Below are 17,944 nucleotides of genomic sequence, written 5' to 3'. Positions count from 1 at the left end.
AGGGGGGAGGGATAAATTGGGAGATTGGGATTGACATATACACACTGCTATATATAAAATAAGTAACCAAGAATAACTGCTGTACAGCATGAGGAACTCTACTCAATACACTGTAATGACCTTCATGGGAACAGAATCTAAAAAATAGCGGATATGTATATATGTATGACTGATTCACTTTGCTGTACAGCAGAAACTAACACAACATTATAAATCAAGTATACTCTGATAAAAATTAATTAGAAAAAACAAGTGAGAACTTGTGCACATAATAAGAATACAGAAATATCATGCATGTTTTGGCCATGTGGCATTATCAAGCATGTTTTTTGTTTCACAAAATCGTTTAGTTGGAATAAAATTATGAATCTATTTCTTAAATGAGAAAAAAAGATAAAAAAAAAAAAAGAAAGTCAGAGATTCTGCCTTCTTCCAGGCCCCACAAGACCTGGTGGATTTTAACTGCCCTAGAATCACTCTGAGTCCAGAGTCAGCACAGCCCTGGAATCTGCATTCATGGGCAGGAGGATGGTATAGGTACCATCAGGTGGCAACCTCATTCATCTTGTCCTCAGTGTCTAGAACAGGCACAGCAGAGGTGATCTATTACTGGTCTCCAAGAGCACCAAGTGAGTCCAGAAGTTTTCTTTCCTTTCGCTGCCTAACGCCAGCAGGTGTCAGGTTTCTTTTCCTAACACCATCGGTTGATTAAGTATTGAGAAAGGAATCCTACCAACGCAAACAAATCAACAAACTAAAATTTCTTAACTTCCTTCTTGAAATTTTTCTTGGATGAGGCCATGATTTCTTAATATACATTGATGTTTATTTCTAGATATCTATTCTTTTTCATTAATTCTATTTTTTCATATTGATCCTTATTAAAAGGGTAGTAAACATTTAATATTTCCAAATCGTCATTTTGTTTTTACTCATTTTAACCTATTGTAATAGGACTTTTCCATTTATTCACTAAAATTTCCCTTTATTGTCATCAATTACCTCCAACTTAAGGAATCTAATGAGCAGGTTTCATTTCTTATCTTATTTTTACTCTGAAACATTTAACCTTTCATCACACCCTCTTTCTTGAAAAGTTCTTTTCCCGTTAGCTTCCTCTTCAGTACTTATAGTTTTCTTGCTATTTCTCAGATACTCCTTTTCTTTTTCTCTCTCTCCCACTGCAAGTTCTTTTTTCTCTACCTGCAATTTAAGCAATGATATTGCCTGGAGTTTATAATTATATTTGTTTTTCACTTTCCAAATAATCCTTGGACAAATTTACTGAATCCATGTATAAGTTGATTTTAAACTCAGTTCTGAAGATGAGAAAAGTAGAGAATAAAGGCTAAAAGAGATGTTGCCTGGCTGTAAAAATCACTGTGCTCCTTTCTAGCTCTGTAATTTTGAACAAGTTATTTAATCTCTGTGTCTTAGTTCTTCATCTGTAAAATAGTGGCAATTATAAGGTCTTTCTTGTTGGATTGTCATGAGAGTTAAGTGATTTAATACATAAAAAGTTCCTGGCACATAGAAAGCCTGCATTACAGGTAATCTATATATTAATAATAGATGTAACTATTTATTACTAAAAAAAATCTGTAACAGCAATTATTTAAAATCTTTAAATTCTACAAAGTGTTACATAATTTTAGGACTGTTTATCGCACATTTCCATAGAATGTGAATGCTTTAACTGCAATGCTTTTATTTTTGTTTTCTTTGGATTGCCAGCAACTACCTCAATACCTGGACTTGCCAGGGAATTTACAATTTGGGAAAAAGTATCTAGAGAGAGCATGATGATGATTGTATTACTTGATTTGATCAAAATTAGAGTGTAACAACCTAAAATTGTATCTCCTCACACCAAATTTCAAATATTAGTTAAAAGGTGTTCAGCACTTAAATTCTATTTCCCATGTTCTCACCTGCTCATCATGGATAGACACGGGTCACTTCCCCCAGACTCCATCCTCCTTCCCATCAGTCAAATGAAAGGATAGGCAGGTCCAAGGTCAAATACAGAAATCCCAGAGGGGGCTGTTCGAATGGTTTTCTCCCTCTTCCTGCTGCACACACACACACACACACACGTATTTGAAGGCTCCTCTTATGCATCTTTCACAGACACCAAAATTGTTACCTATCCCTCTGGACTTGATTACTTTTCTCTTTTGTCAGTGATTTCTGTTCTATTATGAAAACATATTATTATTCTTTACTGAGAACAGAATAGTCAAAATTCACTTAATTTGTGGTACAAAGTTTACATCTTGTAAAAAATGAAGTTCTTGACAGGATTGCTAAACACTAGAATTGCTGAAAAACAGAAGCCATTTCACTGTCTTTGAAAAACAAGATAGCCTCTCATCTCTCTGGAAAAGATTGTTTTCCATCTTGTCGGGAAAAGGAATGCGACCCCAACCCCATGCTTCTCAGACATATATTGTAAAATCTTTAGAAATATTGTAGATTCTGTCACAGCTTAATTGTCAAAATGAACTACAACTCTAAAGTTAGGTTTCTTCCTAAAAAATATATTGTGAAAATTCTCAGCTAATATAATGCCTACTTTTTCATTTATAAATTACATTACACATTGTATTTTCTGTATACATTTTATATCACATTTGCTATCAATAGTAAGCACATTTCATTTCAATGTGTTATAAAGACATCAGCATGGAGACTGTTGTAAGAAAAATCCTTTGTAAAATAATGATGTCAAGATATTAGAGCAATTGCAGTTATTTTTGAAGATATTAAGCCAAGCAACTATTTCCATTAACTGTGAAGTTCCCAGTATTCTGCTGGTTATTTTATGGGAGATACTGAAAATCTGTAATGTGTTGTTACTTCAGTAAGCTCATACTTTAGCTGTGGAAATGAAATTGACAGGTTAAGACTTCAAGATACAAAATGGAAACATATTTCATATTATACACCAAGACTCTAAACGGAGAAATAGATGAATATCAGAAAAATAAGTAAATAAATAAACTTTTGGAAGAAAACAAATATGAGCTTAGCATCATTAAAAATAGAATCAAGAGGGCTTCCCTGGTGGTGCAGTGGTTGAGAGTCCGCCTGCCGATGCAGGGGACGCGGGTTCGTGCCCCGGTCCGGGAGGATCCCACATGCCGCGGAGCGGCTGGGCCCGTGAGCCATGGCCGCTGAGCCTGCGCGTCCGGAGCCTGTGCTCCGCAACGGGAGAGGCCACAACAGTGAGAGGCCCGCGTACCGCAAAACAAAACAAAACAAAGCAAAAAAATATAGAATCAAGAAAAAATGTAAATACACACAAACTTCTTCAAAACAAATCCAAATGTAAAAAATATATATATTTCCAATTAAAAACTTACTATACTCTTTTGGAGCCAGATATATATGCCAGTTTAAGCACAAAATCCAGCACAATCTAACCCTTTGTTTGGGTGAGCCATTTCATCTCCCTGAACCTCATGTTCAAAACCTGTGAAATTATCACTGTAGACATGTATAGTGAGGAGTTAAACTAAGGTAGTGTATTTAAACATTGGAGCCAATTGAAGCTATCATGTTTTTCTATGTACATTCATAGAATCAATGACTTTGTCATCGAGAAAACACACAGTATTTGTGTTGTTATTGGATTTGATACTAATGAAAATTTTCTATCCTCTCATGTAAATAGCCCATTCTTTTTTCCTTGTACAAGTAGTAAAGTATGCAAGTAGAAACATAAATATTATGTACAAAGTATGTTATCTACTAGATATCAGCTTAAAACATTAATAAAATAAATGATTCCTTTCTAATGATATTGTTTTGAAAATAACTTAGTTCTTTTGTTACAGGAGATAACTGCGAGGCCACTGAATACAGCAAGATGAAAAGCATGCTTTTAGATTTACAAAATCAAAAATATGTTACACAAGACAATGAAAACCCTAACGGTGATGACGTATTTCAGAAGAAGTTGCTGGTGGATCAGATGTTTAAATATTTTGATGCCGACAGTAATGGACTTGTAGATATCAATGAACTAACTCAGGTAGGATTAATGACTAAATTAACAAGCTAATTTAAGTGTAGCATATGCAATATATTTACATTTGTGTGAATTTATGCTATATAAATAAAAATATTTTTATTCATATAAATTGACTATAGACATAAAATATGTTTAAGAGAAAAATTTGACTACTCTATCAGCAGTATTAATTTTAAGTAACATTTATATGATGTTGTACAATTTAAAAGAGATATCTACTTTTGACCGGTTTCTATACCTTAAATACCTAAAGGAATTGCCAGTTCTCTCTTATAGAGTTTATAAAATATCTCCAGATATATTCTGGAGCTTTTGTAATGTTTAATTTTCTATCAGTCAATGGAAGCTTGTTTAGGTATTCAAGGGCATTACTGAACAGCAATTGAGTACATCTATAACATATTGTAAATAAGTGATTTAAGAAGGTATTCAATTATTGACCTACTCCAGTACTTTTTTAATTATCAAAGATCAGGTATATTAAATCTGATTTTAATATTATGTCAACATTATTAAATTTCATTTCTTTGAAAATTGCCACCAAAATGATACATATAGACAAATTGTTATTAAAGAGAAGAGAATATTTTAATAGACAAAAGGTCTTTATGTGAGCCATTTTGGAAAATTAGAAATATTTTAATGTGTGTGTTACAGAGACAGACTGCTGAAGGAAATTGAAATACCCAGATTTAAGAACCTAAATTACGTGTGAATAGTGATGGAAATGTAAAATGATGGACATAAAATTTCTCCACAAATATAATATAGGTTTTTAGGGAGCAAAGGAGAGAATAAGCCACTCCAGGGCGACTAGGAAATTGGTGATAGCCCTGAGGAGTGTTGCTGAGTCCATGGTAATTCCTATAGTGGATCTTAAGGTGGATTTTGCTGCTGTGCTTAACAGGAAATATAGTTTTCAAAAAAAAAAGTCAATTGTCTATTTCCACAACATCATGCCATTCACATTTCATATTTAATTTTATGGGTTACTTAAAAAAATCCAACAATGTGGAATATCGGTCTTATTATGCAAGTATTTCAAGTTTTAGGATAGTGTAACTTAGTTTAGAGACTTCATATCAAAGTGACCTTGTGAGCAAATTGACTTGTCATTCTAGGTAATTAAAAAACACACCGTTTTCATTATCTTCTTTAATTCAACTTACATTTAATGAGTAGTTACTAAGTCCCAGGCCTTGGGATTCAAGGAATGAAACTCTGGAATTTTAAGGTAAAGTTAGACAACTTTTAATTAAGATATTCATGTTGTCATACATGTCATAATTTATTTTTCAAGAATGAAATTCTTTAGAATTTTACATTTCTAGTAATGACATAATTCAGTTAAAATGAATTTATAATTAAGGTATGTCACTTGGATCTATGCATGTCTGACATATTCAAATATATTGTGTTTTTGGTTTTGTTTCTTACTTTTTTATTTTATAATAGTTTTTAGTTTTCATTAACATGTCTACACTACTTTAACCAGTGGTTGGGTGTGACACATGATCTGACCAAATCTAGGACCCACTTCTGAGTCCAAAGAGAAAATTGGTCATCACTGGAAAACGGCATTGACTTCACTCACCTATAATTGTTTCAAGTTTCTGCTACATCCAAGTTTATATTAGTTTCCTAGGATGGCCATAACAAAGTACCGCAAACTGGGTGGCTCAGACAACCTCTCTGTCAGTTCTGGAGGCTCAGCGTCTGAGATGGAGGTGTTGGCAGGGCTATGCTCTATCTGAAGCCTCTTGCGGGGGAGAGTCTTTTCTTGCCTCTTTCAGCTTCCGGTAGTGCCAGGCATTCCTTGGCTTGTAGGTGCATCACTCTAGTCCCTTCCTCTGCAGTCAAATAGCTTCTCTCTGTGTATTTTTTTTCACATCATTTTGTCCCTTCTTCAAAGATACCAGTCATATTGGACTGAAGGTCCACCCTACTCTAGCAGGACCACATCTTACAGTATCTAATTACATCTTCAATGACCCTATTTCCAAAAAAGTTTACATTCTGAAGTCCTCAGGGTTAAGACTTGAACATATCTTTGGGGAGGACAGAGCACAACCCATAATAAAGTCATCTGCTACAACGTTTAGTTTTGTTTTTCCTGTTACCTTTGATTTGGATTTGCTTTTACATCTGAAAAGTGCCCTTCCAATTCATCTGAAAGTTATCATGTGAGAGCAGAAAGGATCTTCAGAATCCTGTTTATATGTTGACCATCCACAAGGTACAGGCAAGGAAGGATCTGGGGAGGTAATACTTACTAACCCCTGAAGACATGCCCCAGTCCTTCCTTCAGCTTTATAGAGTGGAAATGTTAGTGTCTCACCTGTCAGCAATCAGCTATGAAAAAACCAGAAGGTTGTAACTGACACCGTGGAAAAGATATAATACATTTCTAGCTCTTACGAGCATAAATATTGTTTTTGACTTGTGTCTTTTTAGGTTACAGGTGCTTTTAAAGAACTTGTATTCCAAGTATTATAATATTAAAGTCAATAATATATATGACTTTAAAAATCAGCTTGGAAACATATAATATCCTCGTTTAATATCAATTTTCAAAATAATTTAAATTAAAAGAGTAAAAGGGAAAAGGCTCTTAATGGTGTCTGCTAATAATTTACAAGCTATTATTAGCAGAAATGTAATCTGTAATTCCAAGACACTGCCAATGACAAGTAAAATTTAATGAACGTAATTTGGCTTTGAGGTTTTATAAATTCAGCATAAAAGCTGGCTGCCCGTGTTCTGTTCATACTCCACATAATGAATATATATTCTAAAGCTTCTCTTGCAGATTTTCAAGTAAATTAGAAACTAGAGGTAGTTGAGAGAAGAAAGAGATAATAAAAAGCAATAGTTAAAGGGGGTAAGATCTATAGTATCACAGTTTAAGAACTTTGATTATAGAACCTGGACTCATATCTACTACTTAATTCCTGTGCAACCTTTAGCGAATGACCCAAACTCTCTGTGTCCCAACTTCCCTTTCTACATATCAACAATGATAATAACACCTAGTATGTAAGCTGGATGTGATATTGATATTATTTTGAAAATGTAGACTTCTTAGAAACATAACTAGCACATAGAAAACATGATGTAATTGTTAGCTCTAGTTACATTTTCCAATCTAAGTTTCCTGTGCATACCGTGGAGGATAATGGAAATATAAAGAGGGCACACATGCTTGAGTTAGTGGATGAGCAACTGATCAATATTTCCATCCAGTTCATCCTTTGCATTTTTTTAAAATGTATTTATTTATTTATTTATGGCTGTGTTGGGTCTTCGTTTCTGTGCATGGGCTTTCTCTAGTTGTGGCAAGCGGGGGCCACCCTTCATCACGGTGCGCAGGCCTCTCACTATCGCGGCCTCTGTTGTTGCGGAGCACAGGCTCAGTAACTGTGGCTCACGGGCCCAGTCGCTCCGCAGCATGTGGGATCTTCCCAGACCAGGGCTCGAACCCGTGTCCCCTGCATTGGCAGGCAGATTCTCAACCACTACGCCACCAGGGAAACCCTGCATTTTTTAACGTTTACAATCGGCTGATAGGTGACAACAAATCGGCCATTATAACCCAGAAATCTATGTACACATTATTAAATATGCAAACATTTTAATACCAATTTTCACAATGAAAAAATGTTTCTTACAAAAGAAGAAAAATAGTTTGGTTATTCCAAGAAATTAGGAAAAATAAATGGTAGCGTGTTTTATTTATTTATTCAGTATTTATCTTGCTCATATCATTTGAGGCACTCATCTGCGTATCTCGCGTAGCTAGTGTGAATGTTGTTAAATCCCGGGTTCTAGGCTAGAGACAAGTACATGGCATCATTCTGCAACCACTGTGGTGTTGGGCGTTTGTCTCCAGAGTATATAGTGCCCCTGTCTTTACAGATATGATGTTAAATTGAACTAAACTTTAAATAAATATCATATATATTTTGTTTTTAAGATGCTGATATATATTATACTAAAATATCCTTACCTGTCAAACTGTAAAATACCTAGTTTTGTGCAGTTTTTTCTTGCCCATAAAACCAAGTTATAAGAAATAATTGAAAGCAATATCTTGATTAAGACAGACATAGATGTGTTATGAAAGAAACAATATGCTTTAATTGACTGTATTTTACAATTTAAACATTTAAAAAATATATAAGTCCTCAGTTAGTATAGTACAGTAACTGAGTAATGATAATAGTAGTAGTAATTGTAATAATACTATTACGTTTCTGTAATCCAGATGTCTGTCATTCCCTTTGCATTTCTCTTTGAGCTACACACACACACACACACACACACACACACACACAATCCATTTGCAAAAAGCAATATGTGCTTGGTTGAATGACTGAAGATGTATAGGATGGTAGAGGATGGGATTATATCACATATTACACAAATCACACATTGAAATCCAGTTTAGATGAAGCACTTTGTACACTTTTCTTTTCCTTGTGCTCTGTCCAGATCATGCCTTGCATTTTCTGTACCACAGATGCAGGACCCAAGTCTGTCTCTCAGTTTCAACTCCTTAATTTTCCCTGGGGCTCCAAATTCCTTATCACTCAAAACAATATAGTTCTGTTTTATTTATATTCTCCCCCTAAATGTGTATAACCAAATACATCGCTTTCAATAGTTGCCAACATCTATGTGCCTTTCTTAAAAACTAGTGGCAAGTTATAGAATATAATAACACCAACATCAAAAACCGATATGTGCAAGAGGGAGGAGATATGGGAATATATGTATACATATAGCTGATTCACTTTATTATACAGCAGAAACTAACACACCATTGTAAAGCAATTGTACTCCAATAAAGATGTTTAAAAAAATAAAGCAATATCTGGCACAGTCTTTCCTTTGGCAAATAAGTCTTCAATCCCTGAGACTAGTAGAAATTCTTATCTTCTGTCTTCTGCCTTATTTTTTATACCCTCAGAACCAAGCGAACTCCCACCTCTCTCTCTTTCCTCAAGTGTGTATTATGTCCATTTTCACCCTTGGTGAGGATTTTTGCCTTTCTGAGTGACATGGGGTTGGATGACAGGGGAGAGTGTGGGAGCATTTTTACAGGAACAGAACAGTTCATCACTCTCTCCTCTCCCATATACGTGTCTTAATTACTATATGACAAAGGTAATCTTTCAATCACATTTAAAGTATTTGTTGAGCATTTTTGTTTTAAGATGTCTATTCTCTCTTTATTGACAATGGGTAAATGGACATTTAATTTACTTTGGTCTAGGCAGCCCTGTATCTTTTCTTAAATCTGTGCTATACTGCCTGGGTCCTATTCAGAATGAGGTGGTAGAACTGAGTGGTCTCAGCCAGTAACCAGTTCTATGCACTAAAGGCAAAATCAAATTTTCTGGCTCTTCCCAAAGACCAGGCTTACGGTGTGAAACCTTTGCTTGTTTGGTGTTCTCTCTTAGTTCCATTCCCCAAATCTAAACAAGTGTCTGAGGTTCATCTCTATTATCTGTATCTCTCTCCTGCTTCTCTTAAATTGCCTTCTCCAGCAGCAAGAATCCAGGGCTCTCTTTGGGTCTATGGTGAAATCTGAGCTTTACTAATGCTTGCTTCAGTGAAAATTGTCCTTGTAGCAATATGCTCCAAATTTGCTTAATATTCAAATGTATGTCTCATAGGATAATAGCTCACTGAAAAAGCCTTAACAAATGTAAAGTATAGTCTTTATTTGAAACATAATAACAAACAGGGTTTCTCCCCTAAGTATTGTGTATGTGACTAGTATGGTCAGGCACTCAGCTACACAGTAACACATTTATGGTTTTAAGAACATATGTTATTCCAAAACAGACCTGTAATGCTTGAAATAAGGATTTCAGGATGAAGTGACCTGAGGTATGATCACATTCCTTTTGGTAGGCTGGCATGTAGGAAAAGGTCATTGGAAGAGAGAAGGTTAATGATCATTTGCTATGAAAAGAAGCATAGAACTCTTCCTGGGGGTTTATTCATAGGCATTTTGAAGTTTCTGGGGATATTGATAAAGAGTTAAGGTAGACAGAAATATTGTGAATTGAGGGGTAAATCATTGGTGAATTATGGGGAGAGAATAGGAAAGAATTATGTAACTGAATGACCTGACATTCAAAGGAGTAGCTTCTATTTATCATCCATCCATCTGTCTATCTATCTATCTATCTATCTATCTGATGAAAGAAAACTCATTTGGGAGGAGGAAGAAATCCAGAAGTGCCAATAGGGAAGCATTTAATTTTTGACCATCTTCCTTCCATTGAGGTAGAATAGACGTGAGAAAAAAATTAGTCTCCAATTGTTAAAATTATTGGACAACTGGTGTTCTTAAGGGGTAGCCAGATTTTCTTAAAGTCAGTATGGTGTAGAACATGTTTTCATAAAAATAGAAGCCAAAAGAGAATTTTCTGATCAGAGAGCAGGATTTACAGAGGATACTATGATGGGTTTGAGTTGGAAAGGAAATGAGATTAGGTCAGATTGGGAAGTGTGCAGAGCAATATGGGAAGACTTGGATTTTATAGGGTCACAGAGGTTAACCAGGGTTAGAAGCACAAGAGAATTTGTATAAATTGTCCCTTAGAGAAAGGACAACTACTTCTTGCATCATGGTTCCTCAGAGTAAAATGAGGGGATACATGCGCAGACTTCACTCAGCAGAATGGCACCCTTGAGTTTATTAGCAATGTTAAAAGATAAACTGAAGCATATTAAAATGTTGAGTTTATCTGAGCAAAAATCCATTCAAATCTGGCAGCACCATACCAAAAGTTGTTAGAAGCATTCTGCGGAAGGGAGCTAGGGAAAACTTTTACAGAGAGAAGGTGAAAGCAAAGTAAGGAAAGTACTAATTGGCTACAGATTAAAGCCTAGTTGTTTGTGACTGGTTGTCCTTAGGTTTTGATTTCATAACCTTGAGGCATTTACAGGTTTAGGGGTTGGTTGTGTTGTATGTGCCAAGGCATTAGAGCCAACCTCAGCCTAAAATTCTCCTTGCTTAATTTAAGAGCAGCCAACGTAGAGTTCTTGAAGTGAAATGGTGCTATTGGCTTGGCAAATGTGTTCCTCAGCCTTCTCCCCATTTCATAAAATAACCACCCATGGAGTTTAAGTATGCAAAGTCATTCCCTTGTGAGTCTGAGTTTAAATTAGCAGCTGTATTGAGTATATTGATTTAGCTTTTTTCTTCATTTAGATTCTGTCATCTTAATAAGCTGATTCACATTCGGAATACATATTAGAATGAAATATTTCCTTAATGTGCACACATGACAACTGTTTATTAAAATAATAAAAGGAACTACTTGTTCTCAGGATTTAGATTATTATGTTATATATATTTGACTTAAAGAGCCATTTGCTCAATGACTACCATATGTGAATTCATTTACAAAATTAAATTAAAAAGCAAGAATAAATAACGCTAGATATTTTTAAGCTAACAGGATAGGCATGGTGCTGATGTCTTTGCAGACTTTGTACATATCCATTTTCTTTAAAATTTATTAGAACTGCTACATAGGGAATGGGCAGTTAGTCTTTATTTTGAGTTGTTAAGCCTATTACAGTTTTAAAGATTTTTAAAAGGGTTCTTGTAGCTAGTCAACATATTTATGTATAATGAGATTGGTAAGAATTGTTTTACCCCATAGATAAAATGCTATTTTAGTGGAAACAAACTAAATGCAAATAAATAAGCCTTTGTTTGGGTAGAGAAGGAGATAAGTGAGGACTGTCTGGGAGTGCCATGGTAATTAATCCTATTCAACATTTACAAACCCCATAAACCTGTCAGGTATACAAAATAAAGCAGCAGAAACCAGGTGTTAAAATGGCATTGGCAATGCCAGTAGGTAGATCCTAGTAGAACTGGGAATTTCCTTCCAAGGGCTAAGGATTTCAGAATAATAACAGCAACAATTAGCACTTAAAACAGAAAGGTAAGGCCTGTATTGTTGTGTTAGGTGTAGCTCAGGGCTCCAATTAATAAACAGTAATTTCAATTGTAGCTGGAAACCTTAGTAAGTAGTTTCAAATATTCTTTTTTTTTTTTTGCTTTAACTCTGTTCATAGTATCATAAGACAACTTGAAATTTAAAATTAAGTTTTTAAAAAATTTTAAATATATTGTTTGTAGCATTCTTTTAGAATGTCAAAGTATACTAAAAATGTTGGCATTCATGTTCAGAGAATCCCTGTGAGCCACATAGAATGCCTTAAAACTAAAATAGTTTTCATCCCACCAATTGTTTAATAATTTTATCTCTTCAGCTAGTCTTTCAAAATTAATGTTGGCCCTAATGATTTTTTAAACGTCTTCTAACATGTTAAGCATGTTACAAAACTTAAAAGAGAACTTAGAAGATGTGATTGTTTTATGCAATTCTTTTCTTTTAATACACCTATTGCAGGGTAGCATCAGTTATACATGAATAAACCATTATAATTTGTAATATTAATTATTTACCCTCTGTCCTTTCACATTGTTTATTTTTAAGCGCTGTTGACCATCCATAATTATCTTGTTTTTTTCAATTGATTACATGTTCCCACTCACCGTTTCTAGAATATTAACTCCATAAGGGAGTCATTCTTACTTCCTAATTAATCTCCAGTCCCTAGAACTATTCTTGGCATATGGTGGTTGTAAGGAAAGGAAAGAAAGAGGGATGGAGGAAGGGAGAGAGGGAGAAAGGAAGAAAGTGGATAAGAAGTAGTCTGGAGGACCAAGTAATAGAAGAGCCAACCTATATTGATGTGGGAGAAAGTTAAAAGCCAGTGCCTGGAGATGTGTATTGTTACCACAGGAGTATATTTATTTTCTGAGCCTTGGAGCCTTTCTGAGCCTACACATTTGTCAAGTAAAGGACTGAATATATCTACCTCTGCTTAACTTCACAAACGTGATGGACTTTCTTTAAAATAGAGGATCACTGAGCTCTAACTCTACTAAGACCATTGTGATTCTGACACAGGCATGATTAGTTTGGGAAAAATAGTTTCAAAGGATGAGGAAGAACTCAGATTACTTGAACATATTATCAATCGAAAAAAAAAATGCACAACGTGAGAGCTGTGAGTTGTTTTATTTGGGGCAAAATGAGGACTATAGCCCGGGACACAGCATTTCGGAGAGCTCTGAGAAACTGCTCCAAAGATTTTGGGGGGCAGGTCAGTATACATGTGATTTTGGTGAAGAGGGAGTACATGCAATCAAGCACATATTTTTTGCAGAAGGTTTCTGCTGGTCTCGTGAAGGTTACTCGTCACAAGGAGCAGATGTCACCACAAAGGATTCTAGTGCTTTTCTAGATGAGGAGATGCAAGAATTGAGCTCATAAAATTGTCTCCTGAAAATATCTAACTATCTGAAGACCTGTTCTGCCACTTTTTTGCAGAGCACAGAGGGCCTCATTTCTGCTCTCCACCTGAACTCCTTTCAGGGGGTGTTGAAGGTCAGCACCTGCAGCAGCTCATGGTTTAATCCTTGTAGAGGGAGCTGGCAAGTGCCAGTTAGTAGTTGGCAGTATGAGTGGTATATCTCATGAGTTCATCTTTTCTCCCACTCCACCAAGGAGAGGAAAGAACAAGACACAAAACTGGAAGATTAGACTCCTCTGTCTTCCTACCCCCTACACAGATGGTCTCATCACCATGACCTGACTCGAGACCATCAAAATCAACTACACGTATATTATTGCTTTTGTGAGAGTTAATATAATAAACCTGGATGTCCAAATCATGCCTTATCCCCAGAAATCTAATAACCGTACATCTCTTAGCAGGGAGACAATCCTCTACATCTACCTCTGGCACTTTCTATTTCTCTTTCCAGTTTTATTTATCTTTAGATAAGTTATCGTCATCTGAGATTCTGTGTAGTATACAAGCATGTCTCAGAGATATTGCAGTTTGGTTCCAGACTACCACAATATTGCAATAAAGCAAGTCACATAATTCTTGTTTGTTTGTCTCCTAGTGCATATAAAAGTTATTTTTACACTACACAATATTTTATTAAGTGTGCAATAGCATTATGCCTAAAAAAACAATGTACTTACCTGAATTAAAAAGATACTTTGCAAATGAAACTGTGACTGGCCTCCTAGACTAAAGTTTCAACATAAGATACTTCAATGACAGTATATTCAGTGAGTCTGGCCTTGTCAAGAATCTCTAGTTCAGATGTAACACATGCATTCTGAGGAAGCTACAGTGGGAAGTCTTTGGAACCAGAGCCAGACGGTAAATGAAATAAATGTCCTACAAGTTTGGATCCCCAGCACCAGAGTGCTTAATGTATTACTACTATTTTGTTTTATACTTTCTTTCCCCCAGTCACACATTCAGCTCGTTAAGGCTATCAGAGCTCCAAATATCTGAAGCAGTTTTCCCAGGCTGGTTAAAAGGTCTATAAGAAAGTATCTTCTGCATTTGGAACACCCCAGAGTGTGCCCATGCTCCCATCAGGAAACAAAGGAGAGAAAAAGTTACTAGGAAGCATGTCTTAAGTAGGCTATTTCATTGACCAAAAATGGACTAAATGAGGAAAACGTGTATTTAAAATATGGAAGAATGAGGGAGTGAGTCACCTCTTCCCTGTGCGTGGGCATGGCCAAGCATCTGTGAACAAGGATTTTTATAAAAAGCTCACTAGCCAGGACCATGCACTTTTCTAAAGCACATTCATTAAAACAGCATATCCAGCTGGAGTTTTATAATCATGGTCAAATCAAAAGCAAGCTAGTCTTATGTCAAAACCAGTTTCAAGGAGAAAAGTAGGAGTCTGTTCTCTGGGTCTATACATGATTTAACTTGAGTGAAATATTAGAACAGAAATAAATATGAGACGTACAGTACAATGATGAAAGCTTCTCCCCCAACTTTCTGTCCCATCGTTTCACAAACAGGTACGTGACTAAAAGTCACTAAAAATAGTATTAAAATATCTGACCAAATCCTGGTGTCACTGCATCCTAAAAATTACTGCAGCGCTGGCACTGCAGGTCTTCAGGAAGAGTGTAGTGAGGTAAGATCAAACACACTGCCCCTCCGCTACCTGGGAAAAGTCACTTCCCATTATCTAACAAATAACAGAGGGAGAGTGGCTGAGAGCGCCGTTGCTTTCTAAACAGAAAAGCAGTACTTGTTTCCCCATTAGGCTTACAGGAGAGATAGCTTCAGCCATTAGATAGTTTTGTTAATCCCTCCAGCTAGACTGTGCTAAAGCCTAGGGCTTTAATCCTCACTATTGACAATATCCATTTATATGGAAAGCAGATAAATCATTCACTTTCCTCCCCTTCTAAGGCAGCAAATGCCGCTTAGCCAATGAAATTTGAATCCAGTAAACAAGAAGAGAGAACACATGATGTGTAAAAGTCGTATTTAGCAGTGCAGGTGCTGTCATTGCATGTCACCACTCAGGTGGCTACAGGAGGGGCTGGAGCTTCTAGTGATCCATCGGCTAAGCTCCGTCCTCAGTGCTGTCTCTGCAGCTGATCCAAGCGCAGGCATAACAACTTCTAACTTATGGATGTTCCATAAAAGGTTAAAAATAGCTCTTTAGTAACTCCTATCACCAATCTGCCATTGCTGTGACAAAGCTTGAATCATCCCGCTCTACCAAAGGAAATAATAAAGGATCATGAATATACAACTATAATGTGCACAAGCTGGTGTGGAAATCTGCAGTGAATTATTATGATGAGAAGCACATTCAGTAACAATCATTATTTTTAACTTGGTTAGGTCTGAATGTATACTGTATGTCTTGCACTTGACGATATGTGTGTGTATAAGCACATACATGTTTTTATAAGTCTGCACAACAACCAGGAGAGATAGAGGTTACTATCTTTAATTTCTAATTGAGAAAAGGTTGAGTGACTTGCCAGATATTCTAGAACTATTAAGTGTCCTTGGCATGGTCTGAACCCAGAGCTGGATGACTTCAGAGTCTGTGTTTCCTGATTGCACCAACTTAAAAAAAAAAACAAAAGAAAAACACGGGGAAGCGAAGCTCCAAGCAATATGAACCACTCCCTCTGTGGACAAATATGAAAGACCGTGGACACAGCTATGCAGCTACCCAGAATGAAAAGGAATGCTTGAAAAATCTTGGAGACCTCTTTTACCAGACAGGCTGTATCTGTCTGGTAAAAAACTGCCCCAGTCCATGGGACAGAGCACAGAGTAGAAAAGCAGTCTGGTGATTTTCCTCACCCATGCTTGGGTAGGTTTCCATCATCAATCAGTGCATTAATTCTATCTGGCTCCTGGAAACAGTCATTTGTTGAATAGCTCCTTTGTGACCCAGGGAGTTAATTCAGAATACCAAATGCCTTCATTTCCAGCTGGAAAGGAGTTTAGGCAGAAGAGAAAAAAAATACTAACTTCATTTTTTACAAATAATAGGAAGATGAAAGTTGGACCAAATTTCCTCACTATTTTTGTTGGAGAAGAGCTGTTCTATTTTGACATGGGTCACTGAGACATTGGAGGAAATTTTCATGTGCAGGTATTTCCTTGAGTCAATATAAGTGGAGCAAAGGAAATGACTGAAATACAAAAATGTCCTTTTAGTGTTCAGATTTTCTGGGTCCTACTGGGAGATTTCTGTATTAGAAAATTTAGGCTAAATTCTAAGTACATATCTTAACGCCAAAGCAACTAAGTCATATTTATAAGTATATCTTTGAAACAGTTGAAAATAAATGTCCAGTAGCTGAAAACCCAGGTTTCTCATAGGTTCAGTTCTTTGCCCAACTACAGACTTAAATTACCTATTAAGTGATTTACATATAATTAATTATACTAAAGAAATGTTAAGACAGATATAATTGCCTGAATTTAATTTTCTTGTCAGGTGATAAAACAGGAAGAACTTGGCAAGGACCTTTCTGATTGTTCTTTGTATGATCTACTGAAATATGATGATTTTAACTCAGACAAGCACCTGGCTCTTGAAGAATTTTATAGAACATTCCGTGAGTATAAGATTCATTCTCTAATTCCTCTTTGTTCTTTTTTCTGTTTCTTTACCCAATATGGTGTGTTTGCTTGATCTCAAAGTACAGACTGTTTCTTAAGAGAAGTATATAATTGAGATAATTTAAGTGTGTGGCTGTATTGAAACGAATGTAAAAACTAAGGGAGTTATAATTCTAAAATGCAGAGCTGGAAATGTTTGATAACATTTACTATCAGTTCCTATTGATTCTAGTTTAAGATATTAATTCCACAATGATGCTTCCAAGGTTATTTTTAGAGTAGGAACAGCACTTCACTGTCACCATATATCAAAAACAATTATTTACATAATGACAATTTTTTTTATTTTATAGAAAAACCAAAGTTGATTAATAGATAAAGTTTGCATATATGTTAACAACAATAATTAGCATAAGAATTGAAAATTATATTTATGTTAAGATATTTTGGAATCAATTATATATGTTTAAAATGCTTAAAGACTTCTTAAAATTGAGTATACTTTATAGAGCAAAGTTGTAAAGATGATTTGGTTAAAAAAGTGTATGACAGGTTATTCATTAAAAATAATTCAAAGAAAAAAGAGTAAGAGGCAAAAAACAGAAGGGAAAGTTTGGAGCTGTGTGTAAAAGAAAGAGAAAAGAAAATCATTAAATTAACCGGTTGGTATTTGGAAATCACCAAGTAATGAAAGTTAAGTGAGATTTTAGATTGATAGATAGATGATAGATAGATGGATAATCTTCAATATTTTTATATGCACTCACATATTTAGGACTTTCCAAATATATACATATGTATATATTTCTTTTTTCCAAAAAGGTAGGAAATAGGATATGTACTTGCTATAAAAAGATCCTTTTTTTTTTTTTTTTTTTTTTT

The 17,944-nt window shown here is 35.4% G+C and overlaps 1 protein-coding gene across 3 annotated transcripts in view; it reads left to right on the top strand.

Annotated features, from left to right (window-relative positions):
* Window positions 1-17,944, top strand: part of FSTL5 (follistatin like 5) — a 708,564-nt gene that overhangs the window by 368,406 nt on the left and 322,214 nt on the right. For all 3 annotated transcript variants that reach the window (XM_029235420.1, XM_029235419.1, XM_029235418.1), the window contains exons 5-6: window positions 3,840-4,036; window positions 16,938-17,058. In XM_029235420.1, coding sequence (XP_029091253.1) covers window positions 3,840-4,036; window positions 16,938-17,058 — 318 coding nt within the window. The remainder of the gene's footprint in view (window positions 1-3,839; window positions 4,037-16,937; window positions 17,059-17,944) is intronic.

The sequence above is a fragment of the Monodon monoceros genome, unplaced genomic scaffold (assembly GCF_005190385.1).
Source record: "Monodon monoceros isolate NGI ecotype Baffin Bay Population unplaced genomic scaffold, NGI_Narwhal_1 Super_Scaffold_20, whole genome shotgun sequence".
Lineage (NCBI taxonomy): Eukaryota > Metazoa > Chordata > Mammalia > Artiodactyla > Monodontidae > Monodon > Monodon monoceros.
Note: the sequence above shows the minus strand (reverse complement) of the source record. Positions and strands in the feature narration are given on the sequence as shown.